Below are 16,251 nucleotides of genomic sequence, written 5' to 3'. Positions count from 1 at the left end.
CCGTAATTTTGAAATTTTATTTCACATACAAAATTAACGCCATTTCAATCAAATTAAAAAACTATTTAAGATTTTGACTGCTGCTGAGCTTGCTTCTCCTTTTTGGCGGCCTCTGCCTCAGCTTCCAGTTTGTTGTACTTCTCAATCAATTTCTCCACATCGGGCTTCTCCAAAATGCTGTAGACAGTCGCATTGTTGATGCGCTGCAGGGTTGCCATTTCCACCTTCTCTGGGGTCAGCTTTGTGGTATCCAAAGTCTTGCTGAGCACCTTAATGGCCAGATCCTTGGCTTCATCCAATTTTATGCTCTCCTTATCGGCTAACTCCTGCTTCAGCATAGAAATAGCTGCACCAAAGTTGTTGCCAATGCAAGTCGCCTTCCAGCCGCCATAGTTGCCACTGGGATCCGACTGATACAGCTGATAACCATACTTGCTGTCCCATCCCATGTAGAGCAACGAAACGCCGAACGGACGCTTGCCACCATACTGGGTGTACGCCTGCTTAATGTCACACAAGTGAGAGACGAGCTGCTCGCATGGAATCACCTCGCCGTAGCTGAATTGGTAGCGCTGGGCGATGAGGCGCAGCTCTGAGGTCAACACATTTGCATCGGATGTTATTCCTGCCACGGAACAGACCATATTTCTGAAAGTTGAATTCATCAATTAACACTGTTTATATACATTTACAGTTATATAAATAATTCTCTTACTCATTTAGACGGTAAATTTTCTCCGATGGAATCGCATTGTCGAGCAACTTGTTTGTGCTGCGGCACTCGGCTGCAAGCACAATTCCATCTTCTGCCAGAATACCGAGGCATGTGCCGGCATGCGATATAGCTTCCATGGCGTACTCCACTTGGTAGAGACGGCCCTCGGGCGAAAATATTGTTGTGCGAGAATCATAACGTCGAGCCTGAAAAAAATATCCAAAAAATTATTGTAGCCGTGATTAGGCAAATTGCACATGTAAATGAAAACAGAACAACTAGTTATTAATTTCAGCTGATAATTTAGTCTTCTTTTTGTATTCATACGAACTAAAAAGCAATTACCATTTTTTGTTAATTTTACGAATTTGTAGTTTATATTCTTTTGTAAATTCAGCAAATATGCGGCGTCGAGGTTTGTTTCTCTCAAATTATACTTGTCATCGCCGAGACCAGAGTTGTCGCCTTTTATTCATGTTTCTAATCGATAGAACTAAAAATGCCGATAATTTTAATACCTCAAAATATAGAAAATATTTAACATATATACGTTGTTCCACATGTTATTAAAATCAATAAAATTTGTTTTTAAAAAAGACATAGCGTAAAAATTAGTTTAGCCACATATTCGATATTTTCGATATTTAGTGAAAAACGGTATCGATATAATAAAATTTAGACAGGGTCGGCTCCAACATTATATGATTTTGACAGCTCACACTCAATGAGCGCCATTTTTAAACTAAGGCTCAAACGCTTAACGTCTTGCGGTTTTAATTTAAATAGGTTTTTAAATATACGAAATGTTTATATTAATAAATATAGTGTTTTTGAGCTAATTCAAAATGTTGATTTTAGTACAATATTATTGAAATAAATATTTAAATTTAATTGCTAATTGTTTAATTTTTGTGTATTTCTCCACTCATTAATTCTGTTAGGAATAACATAGGAAATATTTAAAAGCGCTATGTTTTTCATATAAAGATGTTTTGTTTTTCAAGGTATATAGAAATATTTACTAATAAAATATATATATATATATATATATATATATATATATATATATATTTTTTTTTTTTTTTCTTTTTACTTAAATATACATACATATTTTGATATATTAAAAGGATTCTCGAACTAACTGAATTTATAAATTTATTTAAATTAAGAATTTTGCTGGAAAATCTTTACAGATTTTGAATACGTTTAAAATTTTGAGACATTTTCGACAGGAATTAAACTTTTTACTGGGTCATAAAGTCAGCTCAAGCAGACACGTTTATCGCTCGCTGGCAAAAGTAACAAAATGAATAGAAACAGAGAGCACAGAAGGGATATGAGAAATCCCACCCTCAGCAATAGAGACGCATTAATTGTTGGCGGCACGCGACGCGTTTTATTAGACTGTTGCTCCTTTCGACGGGCAAACACTTTAAATTCAAATGGAGCACAACAACAGCTTCAATGGGGCAAAGGCAACAAGTGAAAGCAGATGCGAAGTGTAAGTAAACCAAAAACAGTGAGGACTCCAAACATGGACAGACATGACGACATCCAAATTAAGAATGTTAGCCAAGGCAGCTGATAAAAATATTTTCGTAAAAAGTAATACATATTATAAAAATACTGTTTTTAAATGCTTTGATTTAATTGTTTTCATTTCAGCTTTGATTTACATCTTGTCTCAAAGTTGATTAACTACAACAATTGAAGTTCGATTTACATATTAATCGAATCGAAAAAAATATCGATGACTTTTCAGCAAGCGGGTTACAGCGCCATCTACATATCAAATTTCAGAATTTTATGATGAAGTATGGCAGGCGCACGCACAAGTTACTAACAAGTAAGAACGTTGCAGTCGGGCGATACCGATTGCAGAAGACTCATTCACAGCCCAAACGCTGTCAACCAGAGTATATAGTGCAATTTTCAAGTCTAGTGCGCAACAAAAAACAGGGCATGATCCCATTTAAAATGGGAAAATCATCGATAGCTATTGCTATGATCATTGCATAATTGCATTCAAATTACATGCATATGTATATAATTTATACAATTTTGACTTTTAATAATATACATGTATTTATATCCATATATTGGATACCGGCTTCAAGCTAGCAGCAGATCAGCGCGATTTTACTATACATGTGCACACACTCATCGTCTATTCTATGCGTACAGACAGAAGCGCGCCTTTTCTCACATTCTTAGAATTTCGATTGATTTCTGGACTTTCTAGCCGTTACTGTAGTTTTGTCTGATGACGCTCTCTTATTAAGCTATTCTATTTTAGCAGCTGAGTGCTCGAGCAAAGCAATGGCGCGGGTGCTAAGGGCGACGCAAGTAACGTTAGAGTAGGGAGGTTCGAACCTCTACTATGTTTTTTTTTAGACTCATTCACGAAAGTGAAATGAGTATATTGGTTTTGTGCAATGTCCGTCTTGCTGTCCGTCCGTCTGTCCGTCTGTCCGTCTGTCCGTATGAACGCAATCTATTTCGGCGCTATTGAAGCTAGAGACTTGAAATTTGGAACACATACTCGTGTATATCTCCGATTTATAAAGTGTTAAAATTTTCCCGATCCGCCCACTAGGGGCGTGGCAAATCGGAAAATGCATTTTCCGATATACCAGAAATCATGTTTGTTGAAGAGCTAGAAAGCTGAAATTTGGTATGTAGGTCCGCGCCAACCACCCAAGATCACAAGCTATGGCGGATATATCTCCGCCTATTAGGGGCGTGGCAAATCGGACAAAACTGTATCTCCTAAAGTTATAAACCTAGAATGCTGAAATTTTGCACGTAAGCTAATGTTTTAATTCTATGAAGATGGGTGAAAAAATTATATATCTACGTCCCTTAGGGGCGTGGCAAATCGGACCTGAAGATATAGTGATTTTTCGAATTCTGCTATATTTTAGGCACTATTGATGCTAGAGATCTGAAATTTGGTATATATACGCGGGTTGATCACCCAAGTCCAACGAGCTATGGTAGATATATGTCCGCCCATAGGGGGCGTGGCAAACCGCAAAAGTTTATATCTCCTACAATTTAAGAGCTAGAAGCTTCAAATTTGGATAGTTAAGTTACTGGTAGCCTCCTCTATCGATGCCCCAAAAATAATTTTTAAGCCTCTTTAGGGGCGTGGCATATCGAAAAATACCCTGTAATTTTCACATTTTTGAGCGTAAGAATTCAAATTTTGCATTTAGGTAACCGGTTACTCGTTCTAAGAACTGGCTAAAATTGAGGAGTCGACGGCCACTAGGGGCGTGGCAATCGGCATTTACAGTGCCCGTATCGCGACATTTATATGCGTCAGCCATCTATTTATGCATTTGTACATATAAATAAGCTTAATAGATATTCATAATACAAAAGGAAACATTTTTATGAATTTAAAAAAATTTAAAAGAAGCTAAAATAACAAAAATTTGCAATTTACAAAAAAGTGTTTTCCGCGGGATTTGAACTCGCACCCAACCCAAACAGCATGTTTGTCAAAATAGCTTAAATAATGGTCGTCGGCGCTTCAGCCTACAGCACCACCGCGTCGTTTCGATCAATAGAAGTTAAAACGAAATCACATTACTGTTATGACGCCACATAGCAAAGAAAAGCCAGAGTGGTGGCTGGAAATTCAAAAACAATGCAAAGACAAATCAATCGCAACGAGATTCTTAGAATATGCTAGAGTACGCATTTATGTGTGCATACATACACACATACAAATGAGCGCGTGTATAAGGCTGGAATGCTTGATGCTATGCGTGCAGACTTACATATATACATATGTATGTATTTGCATATATGTATTTGAGGGCTATTTAAGAAGAAACAAATTTAAACTTATAAAATTATTCGACTAAGAAAATGAAAAGTATTAAGTGCCATTCAGTCAAGCTCGCACCTTCCCAATAAAATATCTATTTTATAAAAAACGAAAAATGTATGAAAAAAAAAAAAAAAAAAACATAGTAGAGGTTCGAACCTCCCTACTCTAACGTTACTTGCGTCGCCCTTAGCACCCGCGCCATTGCTTTGCTCGAGCACTCAGCTGCTAAAATAGAATAGCTTAATAAGAGAGCGTCATCAGACAAAACTACAGTAACGGCTAGAAAGTCCAGAAATCAATCGAAATTCTAAGAATGTGAGAAAAGGCGCGCTTCTGTCTGTACGCATAGAATAGACGATGAGTGTGTGCACATGTATAGTAAAATCGCGCTGATCTGCTGCTAGCTTGAAGCCGGTATCCAATATATGGATATAAATACATGTATATTATTAAAAGTCAAAATTGTATAAATTATATACATATGCATGTAATTTGAATGCAATTATGCAATGATCATAGCAATAGCTATCGATGATTTTCCCATTTTAAATGGGATCATGCCCTGTTTTTTGTTGCGCACTAGACTTGAAAATTGCACTATATACTCTGGTTGACAGCGTTTGGGCTGTGAATGAGTCTTCTGCAATCGGTATCGCCCGACTGCAACGTTCTTACTTGTTTTTTTTTTTTTTTCATACATTTTTCGTTTTTTATAAAATAGATATTTTATTGGGAAGGTGCGAGCTTGACTGAATGGCACTTAATACTTTTCATTTTCTTAGTCGAATAATTTTATAAGTTTAAATTTGTTTCTTCTTAAATAGCCCTCAAATACATATATGCAAATACATACATATGTATATATGTAAGTCTGCACGCATAGCATCAAGCATTCCAGCCTTATACACGCGCTCATTTGTATGTGTGTATGTATGCACACATAAATGCGTACTCTAGCATATTCTAAGAATCTCGTTGCGATTGATTTGTCTTTGCATTGTTTTTGAATTTCCAGCCACCACTCTGGCTTTTCTTTGCTATGTGGCGTCATAACAATAATGTGATTTCGTTTTAACTTCTATTGATCGAAACGACGCGGTGGTGCTGTAGGCTGAAGCGCCGACGACCATTATTTAAGCTATTTTGACAAACATGCTGTTTGGGTTGGGTGCGAGTTCAAATCCCGCGGAAAACACTTTTTTGTAAATTGCAAATTTTTGTTATTTTAGCTTCTTTTAAATTTTTTTAATTCATAAAAATGTTTCCTTTTGTATTATGAATATCTATTAAGCTTATTTATATGTACAAATGCATAAATAGATGGCTGACGCATATAAATGTCGCGATACGGGCACTGTAAATGCCGATTGCCACGCCCCTAGTGGCCGTCGACTCCTCAATTTTAGCCAGTTCTTAGAACGAGTAACCGGTTACCTAAATGCAAAATTTGAATTCTTACGCTCAAAAATGTGAAAATTACAGGGTATTTTTCGATATGCCACGCCCCTAAAGAGGCTTAAAAATTATTTTTGGGGCATCGATAGAGGAGGCTACCAGTAACTTAACTATCCAAATTTGAAGCTTCTAGCTCTTAAATTGTAGGAGATATAAACTTTTGCGGTTTGCCACGCCCCCTATGGGCGGACATATATCTACCATAGCTCGTTGGACTTGGGTGATCAACCCGCGTATATATACCAAATTTCAGATCTCTAGCATCAATAGTGCCTAAAATATAGCAGAATTCGAAAAATCACTATATCTTCAGGTCCGATTTGCCACGCCCCTAAGGGACGTAGATATATAATTTTTTCACCCATCTTCATAGAATTAAAACATTAGCTTACGTGCAAAATTTCAGCATTCTAGGTTTATAACTTTAGGAGATACAGTTTTGTCCGATTTGCCACGCCCCTAATAGGCGGAGATATATCCGCCATAGCTTGTGATCTTGGGTGGTTGGCGCGGACCTACATACCAAATTTCAGCTTTCTAGCTCTTCAACAAACATGATTTCTGGTATATCGGAAAATGCATTTTCCGATTTGCCACGCCCCTAGTGGGCGGATCGGGAAAATTTTAACACTTTATAAATCGGAGATATACACGAGTATGTGTTCCAAATTTCAAGTCTCTAGCTTCAATAGCGCCGAAATAGATTGCGTTCATACGGACAGACGGACAGACGGACAGACGGACGGACAGCAAGACGGACATTGCACAAAACCAATATACTCATTTCACTTTCGTGAATGAGTCTAATAATAAATAATGTTCAATAAAGGTATCTGTTCGTCAGAGGCGATTTCACTGTACATCCTATCTACTGCTTCGGTTGCTTCTGTTGCCCTAGAGTCTGTGCCGCTGGCATTGGCGCTTGGCATTGCTCGCCTAACCTTCGACATTCGCATTGAAATTGACGATGCCGCGCTTCAAATTCGACTTCGGCTCAGCGAGGCGACGCTTCACCCACTACAATCACATTGCCGCCCACTCCACCCGCTGACGAATGCCTGTCATTGGTCAAGGAGCTCGAGCCCGATTGCTTAATTATTCCGTAGCCGAGCAGCCTGGGCGACTATATAAAAGAGCTCCAGAGCCTGTGCATCGAGTTCATTCGATAAACGGGACTTGCAAAGGACAAAACTTTCGGTTATTCTTCAAAAGAGTTTGTGAAATTCAAGTTTCAATTAATTTGTTAAAGGTGCATTAAATATTTTAATAGTTAAAGCTTATGCTTAAAGTGAACTTTAGTTTATACAAAATTTATAAATTAAATAGTTTTCATTCTTATTATTGAATAACTTTAAATGGAGCTATCTAGTTCCATACATATGTTTATATAAGTATATTTCGACTTAAAGTTTTCGTAGTTTTATATAAATTATTCAAATAAATTAGTGACGCCTCATTATTTTTTGTAAATGTGAAGTGAATTAATTTCTCATTTCTATGTCAAAGTGAATTGGTGGAAAAATACTTTGAATTGAAATTAACTTGAGAGCAAAATTTTCGATTTTAAATAGTAAATTTTTATAAAAATTGAAATACTTTTCGGCGTAATGTGAATTTGAAATTTTATGTGTGCACTTAAATCAACATTTTCGATATCTGTAATACTCAAATAAGATGATAAAAGTAGAGGAACTTAAATATTTATAATACTTGATCAATTTCAACGGATTTTTGAATGTGAAAACTTGATTTTATTTCATAAAATACATTGGCAATTTAAATGATACAATATTTTATGGAAACTAAAACATATTTGAAATATCCAATTGTAATTTTAATATTGTTTGTCAAGCTTTCAGTTTGCTTATAAAAATTTGTGATATTTAGTTTGAGACTCTGAACTATTTCTGAAGAAGTTTTTACTTTATTGTTGTTGGATGCATGAATAAATAATACAAATTGCTTCGGTTATAATACATAATACCAGGAAACCAAACGGTTTTTGTGGTCTGAGACCAATTAAATGTGAAATCGCTTTTGGTCTATTGTGGTCTTAGGCTAAACTATATATCAAGCAGAATCAGGCGTGACTGCCCCTTGAAAGTATATAGAATCTTGTGCAAAACGATGAAAACACCGAATTGACCTGACCATGTCTGTATATTCGTCCATAAACTACAACAACTAGGCACTTAAAATCTTAAATATTTATTGTGTACCATACGCAATTCAAATTTATAGAGTTCAATTTCAGCAACAACAACAGATATTTTAGGACTAAGAAGTCAAACTTTAAATTGATAAATTTATTATACATTTATATTCTCATATATAAAAAGTATTTTAATTTAACTTCTCATAAATATTTTGAAAGAGGTTGCCATTCCAAGCACCGACTTGGAACTTTATTCTTAAATATTTTATACATTTCTATTATGTTTGAAAAATTGCATTAAAGCAGTATATTTAATTGGCAAAATCCTATAACTTTACCCTCTGCACAGTTCAGAATATTATGTCCTAGTCGGTTCAGAGTATTATGTGTAGTCAATTTGTACTTGAGTCTATATTTAGTCTGTTCTTATGAGGAGGCCTGCATATTTTACAACCTGTTGCTGCCTAGCCGCATTTCTAATAGTATTAATATAATATTTCACATGTATATACACGGATTTAAGGATTCAAACTCTCAAGCCATTCATAGACAGCATGTGGCTATTGATGCTAACTACGTGTTTGGGTCTGGTGCTGTTCGAAATCGGATTTGGCTTGCACTTGGCCGGCAAGCGGAGCGACATCGAGTCGTGGGAGGGCATCGAACGGGCTGTGGACGGCATCAGTCACCAGGCGAGGTCGAGCAATGGCAACTTCAATGGCCACTCGAATGACAGCATCGATATCAAGGTGTTCGAGCGCATCCGGGAGACCAAAAATCAAGCGGGCTCACTCAACGAGAGAGACCTCAGCCGAATGCGTGTCTATAATGTGGGCGTTTTAATGGCCTCCCATTTGGGTAAGTGGATGGGGGATAGACGATGGTGGATGGAGGATGGAGGAGGGTGAGCATTGAGCTCATTCTAATGACATCTTATTACAGACTCGCCCTTTGACCTGGAACGTTGCGGACCTGCCGTGGACCTGGCGCTGGATCAGATTAACAAGCGCTTCCTCAGTCCGCACAACATTCGCCTGGTCAAGAAGAAGGCTAGGTAAGGGTTCTGGGAGTCCTGGGTGGTCGCACCTGTTGCGTGCTGCACGCTTTAGTTAATTACTCGAATTTCATGGCCGCACTCTGAGCCTAATCCAGGATATGCACTTCAGCCACAAATTGTTAGCTCTTCCCATTTTCCCATTTTTAATTGCCGATTTGCCTTGGCAGCTATCCGTCTTGCTCGGGCGCCAAGGCACCGGGACTGGCAGCCGATATGCATTTCAAGGACGATGTCATTGCGTTCATAGGACCTGCATGTGCCTTTGCTCTGGAACCAGTTGCTCGCTTGGCCGCCTACTGGAATACGCCCATTATCACGGGCATGGGCGATCAGGTGAGTGCGGTGTCACAGCACGTATACGCCCTGGCTACCACAATCCAGCCCAGCTGCAGCTCCAGCTGGATGAAACAGCGGGAGTCCGTCAATTATGTGCCTGCTCCGCTGACCTCCTAAATGCCAGCTAATCCCTCGCGGAACAGTTCCAGCTTCTGAATCATTGTGGCAACTAGCTGATGAGACTGCGATTCAATATACCCATTTCTATTTCCTTCTCTCCCCAAGCCACCGTCATCAGAGGGCGAGCTCACCGTCACCTCCGGCATGCTGGGCAGAATACACAAGTGGAAGAACGAGAGCACGGTAAGAGAACTGCTTCAAAGCCCATTAATTAGTTAAGCTTAATTACAACACGAAAACGAGAAACTGACTCGACGACAAATAAATGCGATTGCAGGTAAATGATTCGAAATTAAACGAATGTTCGTATGGTAACTATTAGCATATAGATCAATTTCTGGATAGAATACTCTGGGCATTAAATCAATTGTCGGTCCTTTGATTACAGATTGAGAATTTGTAGCTAGGGATGAAAGATCTGCTACTACTATTCAATTTACACTTCTGCTTCTATTAGCCACTTCTATTATAATTTTCTGATACACTTTCTATACCGACTACCACTTTTACTACTATTCTGTTAGTACTACCAGCTTCTAGTATTACTAATGCTGCTACTAACTCTTTCTAGTACTACTACTAATTCTACTACCAGTTCTACTACTCTTTCTAATGCTACTACTACTTTAACTGCTACTATTATTTCTTGTACTACTACTAGTACTACTCTACTACTCTTTCTATTACTATTAATACTACTCTTTCTAATACTACTGTCACTATTAATACTACTATTTCTAATAGTACTATTACTATTAATACGACTCTTTCTAATACTACTATTACTATTACTGCTTACTATTGCTGCTACTATTATTACTTTTACTACTACCATTACCACTACTCTTATTAGTATTGCTAATTATTTTACTGCTTCCATTACTACTTGTACTACTACTACTACTAGTAGTATCATTACTACTACTAGGTATATTACTACTATTACGTTTACTACTACTATTACTAATTTTACTGCTAATGTAGCCGAAGCACTAGCAATAGAAAACTACTTCTACTACTATTGTTTAGATAATTATTCCAGCAACATATTTTATTATTAGTCCTTACTTTACTACTATTACTACCTTCTACAAAAAAAAAGTACTACTGCTACTTACTGCTTACTTACTCTTATGCCGAGTACCTCCGCGAACTATTTAGCTCTTTATTTATTTCTCTCATTTTATCCAATTTAAAAAAGTTCAAATTCTTAATCAATCTCATAATTAACTAATTAATCAATCTCTTACTTCAGGGCATGTTCAAAGACAAGTCAAAGTACCCCACTCTGACCCGAATGTCCTACTGTCAGTGCCGCCTGAAGCTGGTCTTCGCCAGCGTCTTTCGGCAGTTTAACTGGAAGCATGTGGCGCTGCTGGTGGATCGATCGGAGCTGTTCTCCCTGACGGTGGGCAAGAATCTGGAGTACGGGCTGCGACAGGAGGGACTCCTGAGCTTTGTGCGCGAGCTGAATGGCAATGAGGAGGAGATATACGAGAACTATCTCAGGGATGCCAGCATGTATGCGCGAGGTAAGAAGAGCTTCACCTCATATACATATAAGATGAATGCAAATAGATCCCTTGTGAAATCCCTGCAGTGGTCATATTATCTGTTCGTGGCGTCCTCGTGAGGAAATTTATGTTGGCCGCCCACAGCCTGGGCATGACGAATGGGGAGTGGGTTTTCCTGGACGTGGAGATATTTCAGAGTGCCTATTGGGGCGACAAGGACTGGGAGCTGGGTGACGAGAATGATATGAAGGCGCGCAAGGCATACGAGGCGCTGCTGCGCGTCTCCCTGCTGCAGCCGACCAGCCCCACCTTCCAGGACTTTGCGGACAATGTGCGCGAGAACGCGCTCACCGAGTACAATTACACCTTTGGCGAGGGCGAGGAGGTGAACTTCTTCATTGGGGCATTCTACGATGGCGTCTACCTGCTCGGCATGGCCCTCAACGAGACTCTGACCGAGGGCGGCGACATCCGAGACGGCGTTAACATCACGCGTCGCATGTGGAACCGCACCTTCCACGGGATCACCGGGCATGTTCGGATAGATGACAACGGTGATCGCGATGCTGACTATTCCATTCTGGATCTCGATCCCATCAATGGCAAATTCTCTGTGGTGGCACATTATTACGGTCTTCATAGGTGAGTGCAGGAAATATATTTTAATTATCCCCTCGTGAGTTGAACGTTTCCTTTCCGTTCAGAAAATACGCAGCGGCTCATGGTAAGAAGATCCATTGGCCCGGTGGTCGAGAGGAGCCGCCACCGGATATTCCGCCCTGCGGCTTTTTGGGCAACGCTCCAGATTGTCATGGCAACGGTAAGTTTATCTAGGTATTTCTATGAAATTCATACAATTCTATCTAATATGCCCTTTAGAGACCACAATCATGTACTCCGCATTCGGACTGGCATTGTTTTTGGGCCTTGTGCTTCTGGTTATTTGCTTGCTGCAAAAGTAAGTAAAAAAGGAAAATAGTTTTAAATAAAAAGGTTACTTTCTAATAGAGATAAATATTTAGGACTTCTTTATTCTCACTCTCCTTACTGAAGGCAGTGAAATATGAGACACAGGGTCCATGCGAACTTCCACTATCTCAACACATTTTATGCCCCTCACTCCTTCACTCAGTCTCAATTCGAATGGACTTAATTTTCTATAAGCTATTATTTACGATATTGAATATCGTAAAAGACTTTTTGAAATACTTTTTAAGTTTATTTACTATATCTAATAGTGTATATAAAGAAAATCCTTCAAAATGATTATTTACCATATTGAATATCGTAAAATATGGGAGCTAATTATTAACTGCATATTACTAATTTTGAAAGAGTTACTAAAACATCGAGCATAATTTAATTCATAAGGATGATGTGTTTCAATCTAAGTTATTGACGCTTTAAATAACGTTACAAACCTAAATTGACCTTTTTCACATTAACTTAAGTTATTGAATATCGTAAATTATGAAATGTTTAGTTTGCAGATAGAGTTAAGGTTAGTCCCTTATGAAAACCCATCCCTGCTCACTCTCCGTTCCATTTGGTTTATTGCAGGCAGATGAAGCTCAGCAAGGAGCTGCACAATATGTCGTGGCGCGTGCGACCGGAGGATGTGCTCATCGAGATGGGCGGCATGTTTGGCTCCAAGGGCGGGCTGCAGCGGCTGGACGTGGAGAATATATCGTTGCAGCAGTTCGGCATCCACTCGGGCCGTGCGTCGATTGCCAGCTTCGCGTCGCTGCCGCCGCAGGTCTACACGACGATTGGACAGTTCAAGGGCGAGCGCGTGGCCATCAAGAAGGTGAACGTGAAGAAGGTGGAGGTGACCTCGACGCTGCTCTGGGAGATCAAGCAGGCGCGAGATGTGAGCCACGAGAACACGGTGCGCTTTGTGGGCGCCTGCATCGATTTGCCCAGGCCAACGGTGCTCATCCTGACGGAGTACTGCTCGCGCGGCAGCCTGAAGGACGTGCTGGAGAACGAGGCCATCGAGCTGGACTGGAACTTTCGCATGTCTCTGATCCACGACATCGTCAAGGGCATGAGCTATCTGCATAACTGCGATGTGGTGGCTCACGGCAAGCTGCGCTCCTGCAATTGCCTGATCGACGGACGCTTCGTCCTCAAGATCTCCGACTTTGGCCTGAGCACACTGACCACGCCCTCCGACTTTGTGCGGGATCAGAACTATTATACCAGTAAGGAGTCAGCCATATTCTCTTCTTGTTGCTCACAAAGTTGCTTTTGCAGAGCTGCTGTGGATAGCCCCGGAGCTGCTGCCCATGACCTCGATACCCGGTTGCCCGGCCACCCAGCGTGGCGATGTTTACTCCTTCGGCATCATTCTCGAGGAGATCGTCAATCGGGGCGGACCCTACCAGGAGGCGCGTCAACAGGGCATGGACGTGCACACCATTCTGCACAAGGTGCGGCAGTGCGAGTATCCGCCTTTCAGGCCACTCATACGGGAGCGGGAGTGTCCGCCGGATTTGCTGGTGTTGATGGAGAAGTGCTGGGCCGACAACCAGGAGGAGCGGCCAGCGTTCTCTACGATCCGAAGCAACATACGGACGATTATGAAGTGAGTGGGAGTCGATCTCAGCTATCCATTGGCTCTCCTATATATATTGTATTTCTCTTCAGAGGATTCTGTGAGAATCTAATGGACGATTTACTGAATCGCATGGAGCACTACGCCAACAATTTGGAAAGCCTTGTGGAGGAGAAAACACGCCAGCTGAGCCTGGAGAAACAACGCACCGAGGAGCTCCTATACCAGATCCTGCCACGCCCTGTCGCCCAGCAGCTAATGGCTGGCGATCTGGTGGAGCCCGAGGAGTTTAGCAGCGTCACCATCTACTTCAGCGACATTGTGGGCTTCACCGAGCTCTGCGCACGCAGCACACCCATGGACGTGGTCAACTTTCTCAACGATCTCTATAGCACATTCGACCGCATCATTGGCTTCTATGATGTCTACAAGGTGAGCTACCCATGCCCCGAGGCGGATAGGAGTATTCATTGTTGTCTTAACTGCTGCCCGTAGGTGGAAACAATTGGCGATGCTTACCTGGTGGTCTCTGGGCTCCCGGAGCCCAATGGCGATAAGCATGCTCGAGAGATTGCGCTGATGGCCCTGGACATACTTCAGGCTGTCTGCTCCTTCAATCTGAGACACAAGCCGGACTACAAGATACAGATTCGCATCGGCATGCACTCGGGCTCTGTCTGCGCCGGCGTCGTGGGCAAGAAGATGCCACACTACTGTCTCTTTGGAGATACTGTGAATACCGCTTCACGTCTGGAGACGACAGGCATGCGTGAGTGAAAATTAGTTTATTAACCATTTGTATGCAGATCCCAGTGAAAATTGTTAAGCTGAGCTGGGCGGGAACGATTGTTGAAAATAATGTTGAACAGGCAAACGATTATGTACCTCAAATATTATATAAATCAAATATGATTTTTACACTTGAGCACCACTTAATAGATCTCACCCGATATTTCTACTTATTTTCTCACTCTCCGTGTGTCTATTCCACCTTCCATCATAGCTGGCAAAATTCATGTTTCGTCGGCCACAAAAGCCATCCTGGATAAATTTGGCACCTTTCAGCTGGAGCATCGCGGCGATGTGGAGCTCAAAGGCAAGGGCACTGTCACCACCTATTGGCTAAATAGCACCACCGAGGCGGATGCACGTGCACCCACTCCGCCTCTGCTGAACAACGACGAGGTGCCTTTCCCCTTGCTATTTGCCGGAATGGGGAAGTGAGCCAGCGCTGAGTGTTCCTTGCCCATCAGCTCAAGTACAAATCCTGCTTAGTTCATTTCGTCTAAAAAGTTGCTCTAATGTGTTGCTTATTTATGCTGATGCTCTGTAAGTTATTTGAAGTGAGTATATTGGTTTCGGCTCGTCATCTCTGGTTTGGTTTGTCAGACCTTACAAAATTGGTGTCAATATTCATATATTTATACTATATATACTCTTGATTATAGTCAATTCGTACTCGTAGTTAGCCAATTTTAGAGCTTAGTGTCGGCTACGGTCGATTCATTATTGCATCCATGTGCTTTACATCTATAAATACCTGACCCAGAATTGAATTCAATGCATTCATAAATTAAAGGCGCTGTGATAGTTATATGAAATCTAGCGCACAACTTTAAGAAGAAATCACATGCATATATATCAAAATATATATTAAAATTTAATAGGTATTTATTATCATACTAGTATCAACGAGCTCAAAAAATTTATAACTCAATAATTTTTTAGTAAATTGTTTATACATATTATATATATATATATACATATATATATATATATATATATATATTATTCACTCTGATGTGACTGTATACTACTTACATCTGGAGATATTGACTCATGTATATCGAAGTCTAATGAAATTTTAAGAACTTAACACGTAAATTAAAAGCGTGTGAAAGCATTTGGAAGTAAAACACCCAAGAACTGTAGTTGTTTAACTTCTATATTCTTCTATATATATTAGCAATATCATTAGCTTTGGTCATTCCTGCTTAAGTGTACTTAACTGTTGTAATATTGTCTGAAAAGAATTAGTAAGTTATTTAAACAAATGCTGAATATTTGTACATTTGAGATATCAAATCTTGAAAAAAATTAAATTATTAATTTGTACGCTCCTCAATATATACTGTTTTTAATGATGTTTGTTGTATTCAAATAATTATTCGAAATAATTATTTCCACATATTTCTGATGATTTTCCAAGGCATATAACTTCATAAATCAAATATTATATAGTTATAATGATATGTGTTTGTATGCAAGGTGTAAATGTGTATATGCATGCAAATTAATTGTCTATTTATAAGATGGTAGTCAAAAAATTGGTAGTCTACAAATAAAATGTATCTGTATATGTATATGTACGAGTATATATATGTATATATATGTACGAGTATATTATCCTAATAACATATATATTTTACTAATAAAGTATAAAATATAACAAAATATTATACTTTCATTATTTAAATAAAAAATATATATATATGTCTAAT

The 16,251-nt window shown here is 39.5% G+C and overlaps 2 protein-coding genes across 2 annotated transcripts; one reads left to right on the top strand and one right to left on the bottom strand.

Annotated features, from left to right (window-relative positions):
* Positions 1-3: 3 nt before the first annotated feature.
* On the bottom strand, positions 4-1,215 carry Prosalpha3 (proteasome alpha3 subunit). The gene is made up of 3 exons (XM_018011801.2): positions 1,061-1,215; positions 716-921; positions 4-648 (listed from the first exon to the last, which is right to left on the bottom strand). Exons 1-3 carry the CDS (start codon positions 1,061-1,063, stop codon positions 66-68), a joined length of 792 nt encoding a protein of 263 aa, XP_017867290.1. The 5' UTR covers positions 1,064-1,215; the 3' UTR covers positions 4-65.
* Positions 1,216-7,042: 5,827 nt separating this feature from the next.
* On the top strand, positions 7,043-15,371 carry LOC108617066 (atrial natriuretic peptide receptor 1). Its single transcript, XM_089471645.1, has 14 exons — positions 7,043-7,260; positions 8,706-9,024; positions 9,109-9,220; positions 9,391-9,556; positions 9,785-9,862; positions 10,935-11,211; positions 11,280-11,835; positions 11,898-12,013; positions 12,073-12,151; positions 12,754-13,397; positions 13,450-13,780; positions 13,843-14,182; positions 14,246-14,519; positions 14,754-15,371. Exons 1-14 carry the CDS (start codon positions 7,066-7,068, stop codon positions 14,972-14,974), a joined length of 3,708 nt encoding a protein of 1,235 aa, XP_089327771.1. The 5' UTR covers positions 7,043-7,065; the 3' UTR covers positions 14,975-15,371.
* The last annotated feature ends 880 nt before the right edge of the window (positions 15,372-16,251 follow it).

The sequence above is a fragment of the Drosophila arizonae genome, chromosome 5 (genome assembly GCF_054131065.1).
Source record: "Drosophila arizonae isolate 15081-1271.41 chromosome 5, UAZ_ARI_1.0, whole genome shotgun sequence".
Taxonomy (NCBI): domain Eukaryota; kingdom Metazoa; phylum Arthropoda; class Insecta; order Diptera; family Drosophilidae; genus Drosophila; species Drosophila arizonae.
This window is presented reverse-complemented; position numbering and strand designations above follow the sequence as displayed.

Excerpts from the sequence above, each read along its gene's own strand:
- Prosalpha3 (XM_018011801.2), bottom strand. Across the intron at positions 649-715 it reads AAAATTTACCGTCTAAATGA|AAATATGGTCTGTTCCGTGG; the intron begins GTAAGAGAATTA and ends TTCAACTTTCAG.
- LOC108617066 (XM_089471645.1), top strand. The coding sequence starts at position 7,066 with ATGCCTGTCATTGGTCAAGGAGCTCGAGCCCGATTGCTTAATTATTCC. Across the intron at positions 7,261-8,705 it reads TTTCAATTAATTTGTTAAAG|CCATTCATAGACAGCATGTG; the intron begins GTGCATTAAATA and ends CAAACTCTCAAG. Across the intron at positions 14,183-14,245 it reads GCTTCTATGATGTCTACAAG|GTGGAAACAATTGGCGATGC; the intron begins GTGAGCTACCCA and ends TGCTGCCCGTAG.